Source organism: Pediculus humanus, genomic scaffold (assembly GCF_000006295.1).
Source record: "Pediculus humanus corporis 1103172107910 genomic scaffold, whole genome shotgun sequence".
Lineage (NCBI taxonomy): Eukaryota > Metazoa > Arthropoda > Insecta > Psocodea > Pediculidae > Pediculus > Pediculus humanus.
The window spans coordinates 592,280-600,633 of NW_002987483.1; the positions used below are offsets into that span (position 1 = coordinate 592,280).

At 27.8% G+C, this 8,354-nt stretch overlaps 2 protein-coding genes across 2 annotated transcripts; one reads left to right on the top strand and one right to left on the bottom strand.

The window, feature by feature from the left end:
* Positions 1-252: 252 nt before the first annotated feature.
* Phum_PHUM400120 (Tropomyosin-2, putative) lies at positions 253-2,025 on the bottom strand (the record flags this gene model as incomplete). The annotated part of the gene is made up of 7 exons (XM_002428729.1): positions 253-335; positions 836-905; positions 994-1,132; positions 1,202-1,272; positions 1,369-1,620; positions 1,701-1,826; positions 1,912-2,025. 7 exons carry the CDS (start codon positions 2,023-2,025, stop codon positions 253-255), a joined length of 855 nt encoding a protein of 284 aa, XP_002428774.1.
* Positions 2,026-6,013: 3,988 nt separating this feature from the next.
* Positions 6,014-7,896, top strand: Phum_PHUM400130 (uncharacterized protein; the record flags this gene model as incomplete). The annotated part of the gene is made up of 7 exons (XM_002428730.1): positions 6,014-6,053; positions 6,330-6,453; positions 6,540-6,743; positions 7,036-7,147; positions 7,224-7,384; positions 7,472-7,644; positions 7,727-7,896. 7 exons carry the CDS (start codon positions 6,014-6,016, stop codon positions 7,894-7,896), a joined length of 984 nt encoding a protein of 327 aa, XP_002428775.1.
* Between the last annotated feature and the right edge of the window lie 458 nt (positions 7,897-8,354).

Sequence of the window (8,354 nt, forward strand, 5' to 3'; positions counted from 1 at the left end):
AATTTAATTTTAAACGTGATTGCCCAAAGAATAAGAGAGAGGGAAAGAGAGAGAAAGAAAAATTTTCATTTATTTATTTTTATTTAAATTTACATTAAATTTAGATAGATAATAATAATAATAATAAAGGAAAATTTTCCGAACGGACTGAAAAAAAAGGGGGGGGGGAAAGAAGAAGAAAAAGAAAAAAAAAAAAAAATTTTCCGATATATTTTATGATGATTCAAAGCGATTTTATTACGTTCGTGGTTATTAACCGGCTGTGAGTTCGGCAATGGTGGAATCCACATCGTCGCAAACGGATTTGTATTTTTCCTTTTCTTGATACAATATATCTGAAAAAAAAAATTATTATTATTATTATAATAATAATATCTCTCCCGCCATTTTGTTTTTTTTCGTCTGGTTCGACTTCCGGTTTACGAAAATTTAATTATCGGAATTATCGGGGAAAAAAAAAAATTTTCATAGACGTTTTTTTTTTTTTTTTCTCTTTCGATATTAATTTAATTTTCTATTTCGACGGTAAATAATAATAATAATAATAATAATAATAATTATTATTATTATTATTATTAAAAAATTGATAATGAAAGAAGAAAATAAAAAAGAAAAAAAAATCTCCAGTCAGTCGATCGTTACCGTACTGGAGAAATTTTTTTATATTTTTTAAAATTAAAAACGTTGAAAAAAAAAAAAAAAATTAAATTAAGAGAAAAATTAAATTTTGTAGGCGCGTTACAAAAAATAAAAAAAAATAGACGTGGAAGAAGAAAAAGAAAAAAATTAAATTAAATAACGATAATTAAGTTAACCGTTAATAAAAAAAACGTACCTTCCAGCCTGTCGACTTCCTTTTGAAGTTTCTTAACTGTTTTCTCAGCGTATTCGGCTCTGGCTTCGGCCTGGAATTCGAAATAATAATAATGATAATTCGTTTTCGAAAAGGCTGAGGGGAGGCGGGGAGGGGGGCGGGAAAATTTTTTTACTCACTTCTTTCAATTTAACGGAAAGAGACTTGATTTGCCTTTTGTATTCTTCGACTCTTTGATTGGCTTTCTCTTCGGATACTTCCAAAGATTTCAAGCTGTTACCGACGACTTTCAATTCTTCTTCGAGTTCCATGATTTTCCTGGAAAGGATTTTTATCAATTAATATCATTATCACGAGTGAGTGAGTGATTACGTCACGAATACTCACAAGTCACCAGATTTAACTCTATCTTCGGCTACTTCGAGCTCATCTTCAACAAAGGCGAGCTTTCTCGATACCTGAATGAAAATAATTTTTTTTTTTTTTTTTTAACGTATTCATAAACGTAAAGGGGGGTTGAAGGAAGGGGAGGGGGTTGCAAAAAGAAAATTTACTTCGTCGGATTTTCCATCGGCATCTTCGGCAAGCATACGAGCTTCTTTAAGTTGATTGTTGAGTTGATCCATCCTTTCCTCATCTTGTTGGGACCTGTTTTCCAATACTTTGCACATACGGAAAGATTCATCCGCGGCTTGAGATGCTTCAGCCAATTTCGTTTGAGCCGTTTGCGATCTTTCTTCGGATTTTTCCAAATTTTCTTCAACTTCTTGAACTTTTCTATTCAACGAAGCAACTTCGCTTTCAGTCTGCAATCCAAAACGCGTATGGAGAAAAGAAAAATATTAATAATAATAATAATTTATATAAAAAAACGTTTTCAACTTACAGCAGCCAATTGTTTTTCTTTCTCTTCCAAATTTTTGTTTGCTGTTTCCAAATCATTTTTAGTTCTCGACAGATCAGCTTCGATTTGATTTAATTTCTTTTCCAATTCCATAACTTCTTCGTTGATCTATTTATTTATTTAAATAAAAACAAAAAAATAAATTTTCCACGAGTGATAATAATAATAATAATTTTTCCCAAATGAAACAAACCTTATCAGCTCTTGCGTTGGCATCCTTGGCTTGTCCTTCGCAAGTATCGGCCTTGTCCATGGCGGCATCCTTCTCCATTTTTATAGCTTGCATTTTCTTCTTGATTGCCTCCATTTTGAATTTTTTCTTCTCCTTTTTCTAACTCAGACGAAACTGTAATAAAAAAAAAAAAAAAAAAAAAAACAATTTTTTATCATTTCAATGAAATTTATACCGGACTATCGGAATTTTTTTCTTTTCTCTTTCCAGTTTGGAAAAAAAAAGGAATCGGGGGATGGGAGGGGAAGGAAGGGAGAGGGAAAGCGAGCGAGCCTTTTCATAATTTTTTTTTATGCAAAAATTTCAATTTAAAAATAAATTAAAAATAAATACGACAAAAGCGCGAGAGAATTCGGTTAATTAAACAAACAAAAATTGTAAATAACAAAAATTAGAAACATTTCAACAACAACAACAGCAACAACAGCAAAAACATTAAAAAAAAAGGAAGAAAGGAAAAGTTTAAAAGGTCAAAAACACCGAGTTTCATACCGACAGGGATGTGAAAGGGGTGTTTATAAAAATATGGGAAATAAAATGAGGGTAGGGAAGGGGAGGTGAAGGAGGAATAGGGAGGGAAATGGGGGAGGAGGGAGAGAGGGAGGGAGGGAAAACAAACGTAAAAATAAAATTTCTTTAATTAAAATCCCAATTAAACGGTTTTTCTTTTCATTTTCCTTTTTAATGCTTGTCATGTCGTGTCAGGAAAAGAGTATAAAAAAAAAGAACAAAAATTTTTTTTTATTTTTTTTTTTAATACCTGATTTTTCCTGTCGATTTTTCTTTTTTTTTATAAATTTGATACGCGACGTAAAAAAAGAAAAAAAAAGAAAAAGCAAAATGAAAATTTTGATGGCCGACAAATTTTTGTGTTCGTGTTCCCAATTTTAGACTGACCAATATAAAATTTTTTTGGACAAAACCCAGATTTAATTTTACGAGTGAAAAAAGAAAAAAAAAACATTGGGTGGAAAAACATTAATTTTCTTTTTTCTTTTTTTTTTGCAAAATGAAATTTAAGTAATTTTTTTTTATTAACGACCAATATAAGCCATTTTGAAACGTTTATTATTATTATTACTATCATTACACTCGAGATTCGAGTAAAAATCTGGAGAAAAAAATTATTATTATCGAGCAATTAAAATCTTTTGGTTTTCCCCCCTCCTCGATTTTCTCTCTTTTCTTTTTCCTTCTTTTCCAAAAAAATCTATTTAATGTAATTTTAGATTCGATGTAGTAGAAGCAGAAGAAAAAGCAGAAGAAAAAAAAACGCGTAAAATAAAAAAATAAAAAAAGTTTTTTTTTTTTTAAACGAATAATTAAATAAATTGATGAAACCTTAATGAAAATTAAAATAAAAGAAAAGAAAGAAAAACTTGAAGAGAGTAAGAGAGAGAAAGACTTTTATAAAAGTTAAAGAGAGAGAGAGAGAAAAAAAATCATATCGAATTCAAATCGTCTTCTGCTTTTTTTTCCCTCTCTCTCTCTCATTCACTCTCACACACACGATATTTCTTTCATTTAAACGCATTTTTAAAAAATTTATAAATAATTGTAACAATTTTTTTTTGTGCGTGTGTGTGTGCGTGTGCGTGTGTGCGTATATTTAAAATATTTTTAAATACAAAAGAAAGAAAGAGAAAAAAAACCCCATTCGATAAAAAAAAAAACGTTTAAAAATAAATCGGTTACGAGATTTTAATATAAACGTATCTCAAATCGTTGTTGTTTTCGTTGATGATGATAATAATAATAATAATTGTTTTGTTTTTTTTTAAACATGTTTTTACGCGATTCTAGAAAATTCGTTGATGAGAAAATGAATTTAATTTATTCACGATTTTGCTGCTGTTGCTGTTGTTGTAAAATTTTTACTAACGACAAAAGTAACAAAGAACAATTCAACGAACCAAGTTATTTTATTTTATTTAATATTTTTTTTTTTTACCTATTTAGCGGTTTCGGCGGTTTCGGCGGTTTTATATTACCGTCACTGGAATCCTTTGAATTTTCTTTTGCGCCGCCACCACCACTCCGCCACCGCCCCCGCTGCCTCACCTCTTCATTAAATTCTCTTTTGTTAAATTAACGAATTTTTTTTCTTTTTTTTTTTTTCGAATTTAAAATATTTGAACTTTAACGATATAAGATATACGAAATTTATTATTATTTTTATTATTATTATTATCATCATCATCATCATCATCATCATCGTCATCATTATCGTCATTGAACGTTTAATGAGAAAAAAAAAATGGCGTTCGTTTCTAAAATTAAATCTTTGAGCGTTCGCTCAAATTTTTGGCAAAAAAAAAAAAACTTGGTATTTATCAAATGAAAATCTTTTTAAATATTTATTGATAATAATAATAGTAATAATAATAATAATGATAATAATAATGATTATAATATTAATATTAATAGTAATAGTTGTGTTATAAACGGTTTTTTTTTAAATTTAGATAGGAAAACGATGAAAATTTTTCTTTTTTTTTTTAATAAACTTTCGATACGAGAGAGATAGAGAGAAAGAAAGAGAGAGAGAGACACATACACACAGAGAGAGAGGGGGAGAGAGAGACACATACACAGAGAGAGAGAGAGAAAGATAGAGAGAGATTTTTAATTTGTATTTTTCTTTTTTGTTATTATTGGAAATATAAATTTAAATAAGTCGTTAACAGGTTATTTAAATATATAAAAAAATCGTTATTTTTTAATTATTATTATCATCGCATTGGGTCGGGGGAGGGGAGGAAAGTCGATATGTTAATTATTATTATATTTTATTAAAAAATTTTTAAGTAAAAAATGAAAAACAAAAACCAAAATTTTAATGAATGTATCATAATCATCATCAACTACAAAAATTTTAATTTTATTTATTCCTGTTGCTCCTACTGTTGCTGCTGTTGGTGCATTTAAAACGAACGTGAAAAAAAAAAATTAAAAAACTTAAATTTATTTATTTTTATTTAAAACTAATTAAAAACAACAGCAAAAAGAAAAAAAAGAAAAGTTTTTATTGAGTTAAATTAATTTTTTCGAATCGAATTTTATTTTTTTTTAGTTATATTAAGATTTTATTGGGGGGGCTTTTTTTATTCATTAGTAAATTAAATATTAAAAGAGAAAAAAGTTTAGTTTTTTGTTTGCCTACCTTTTTTTTTGGTTGTTATTATTGAATTTGATGAGCGCTTTCGAATTTTTTTTAAATTTTTTTTGTTATTAAAAAAATTCGCGGTAAGAACACGACACTGGTGTCCCAAAAGCACTGGCGATATGGGTTTCGTGTCGATGCCCAAGAGTCATAGGGGAAGCCAAAAATGGCACAAGAACAAGGGGAACCGCGTTAAATCGGGATTTTAAAAATGTTCGGGTGGGAGAAAATTATTTCTACTCCTTCTTCTTCTCCTTCTTATTCTCATCAGCATCATCATCATCATCATCATCCTCTCCTGGATTCATCTTTTGGTTTATTTTAAAAAAAAAATTTTTTCTCCTTCTTCGAAATTGAATCTTTAATCTGTTGGCTTTACTACTGTGACTGTTTAGAAAGATTTCTCCCTATAAAAAAAAAAATTAAAAATTTCCGTCATTTTTTATCGTTTTATTGTTTTGCGAAATGAAAATTCAATTTTGAATAAAAGTATAATTTTTTTTTTTCAAAATGAATGAATGAATGAATGAATGAGCAAATATAATAAATTTGAATGTTTTTTTTTTGAAAAAAACATTGGGAAAAAGGATTTTAATCAAAGTATGACCAAAATAAAAGAAAAAAAAGTTAAAATATTTTTAAATAAGTGAAGAAGGAAAAGAAAAAAAAAGAAAAGAAATTTTTTGTGGGTGTCAATACAAAAAAAAATGTTGACAATAAAATTTAAATGGCGACAATGGCGGTTTTTAAATCTGCTGCCACGAAAGCGTCATGGTAGACGGTATCATCAATGTTTTGAAAATACAATTTCTTCACTTAGTACTAATAATTTTTTTAAAATCGTGAATTTTTTTTTTTTTTTAATTTTAATTGAACAATATATAACATAGGTGTAATAAAATGGCCCCGACGGGGACCAAAAATAATAAATTTTCCGAAGGTGAAAATAATCAAATCATTTTTTTCAAATTTATTTTTAATTTAATTGGGTCTACAAGTGATAAGGCGGTTGTTCAAAATTTTCCCATCGGTTTAATTTAATTGTTGTTTTTTACAAGTTTAAGTGCAAAATAAGAAATCTTGTGTATTTATTATAATTTCTTTTTCACTTATTGTATATATATTGTTTCTCTAAAAGTTACATTCCATTGTCAATGAGATAAAACAAATTTTTTTATTTTTAATTAAGATTTATCTGTTTCTTTTTTTTTCTTAGGAGAAAAAATTTTATGCTTTCATGGTCCCTTAATATATGAAGCAAAATGTTTAAAGTTTCGAGTGAATGAAGATGACAATAATTTAAATGAATATTGGGTTCATTATGCTGGTTGGAACAAAAGGTTCGACATTGTTACAAATATCGTTGGTGTGTGTGTGTGTGTAAACGATTGACAATTTAAAAAAAAAAAAAAAAATTTAATTTCAGTTGGGATGAATGGGTTCCAGAATCGAGAATATTAAAGTACAATGATGCCAATGTTGCCAGACAAAAAGATTTACAAAAATCTCACAAGTCTAGACTGCAGAAAAAATCAAAAGGGTCTACACCGAAAGCTGTTAAATCTGCTGCCAAAGAATCAAAATCCTCCGATGCTAAAAGCGATGTGTCTCTGCATGATTCCGATAGCAGGTAATTAAAAAAATTATTATAAGTACTACAGGATTAAACATTCACATAACTATTAAAGTATTGTAGAATTATGTACTTGGGGTTTTATTTTAAACATATTAATTTTGCCTCAATACTCGATTTTCAAAAGAAACAATATATTTTTACTGGATTGCAATCAGAAAAGCACTTACATCGAATAAAATTTTAAAAAAATATACATATTTATTTTCAGATCATCAACACCTAATTTAGATTCAAAATCTAAAATCAACAAAAAAGAAAATAAAAGAGAAACTCTAAAGAGAGAAAGTCCATTGCCACTGCAAGAAAGTTCATTAGATGTTCCGAAGAGAAAAAAACGTCCAAAATTGGATTCGACGTTTGAAACGGAAACACAATACATGCAAAAAGTTGAAATTAAGGTTTTACTAGATTATTTCAATTACATTTTTTTCTTAATAATGGATTATTTATGGTTACATATTTCCATTTATTCAGGTGAAAATTCCTGATGAATTAAAACCATGGTTGGTTGATGATTGGGATCTCATAACGAGACAAAAAAAACTTGTTAATTTACCAGCAGTTCGTTCAGTCGATCAAATATTGGATGATTACCTTAAATTTAAAGCGAATAGTAAAAATAATTCAAAATACATGTAAGTGTAAACCTTTGTTATTCGAAACAGGAAAAATGATCAAAAAAAAAATAATAATAACTTACTTGTTTTGATTTATTTTGTAAGGGAAAGTGCTTGCCAACAAGTCGTCACAGGTCTTAAAGAATATTTTAACACAATGATAGGATCTCAACTTTTATTCAAATTTGAACGACCGCAATATTCGGATTTATTGCGCGAACATCCAGATAAACCCATGTCTCAGATATATGGAGCCCATCATTTTCTAAGAATATTCGGTTTGTTTGTTTGTTTGATTCTTTCCTCCTCCTCCCCCCCTTTCATTTTTATTATGTAATTATTATATATATATTTATTTAGTTAAAATTGGAACTGTGCTCGCATATACGGAGCTAAACGAAAGGAGCACGACTCTTTTACTAGCCATGCTTCAAGACGTATTAAAATATCTTTACACAAACGCCGGAAGTCTTTTTTCAATTCAAAATTATGGAATTGCTCCACCTGAATATCATAGAAAAACCGTTTGAAATTTTTTTTTTTTTTCCGTTTTCTTTTTCTTTTTCTTTTAAATCGTCTTATGTCTTATTTCTGTAGATAGATTATTAATTAATATTTAATTCCATTATAAGTTTGTTGTTGAAAACAATTTTTTTTTTTTCTCTTATTGTTATGTTTAATTATGATTGATTGATAATAATAATAATAATAATAAATGTAAAATGATGATGATGATGATGATAATTCATTGGAAATGAAGTTTTACGACAAAAGGAAATTATTTTCATTTTGTAGATTTTTAATTAATTATTAAGTTATTATTAAAATATTTTAAAATGTAATAATTATTGGCATGTTTAATACATTTGAAAATAAAGGAAATGAAAATGTACACGTCAATCATTAACCGTCGTCGTCGTTTTTTTTTTGTTATTTAATTTAAAAAAAACATTGATTAATGATATTTTTTTTAATATTGTAAGGAAGT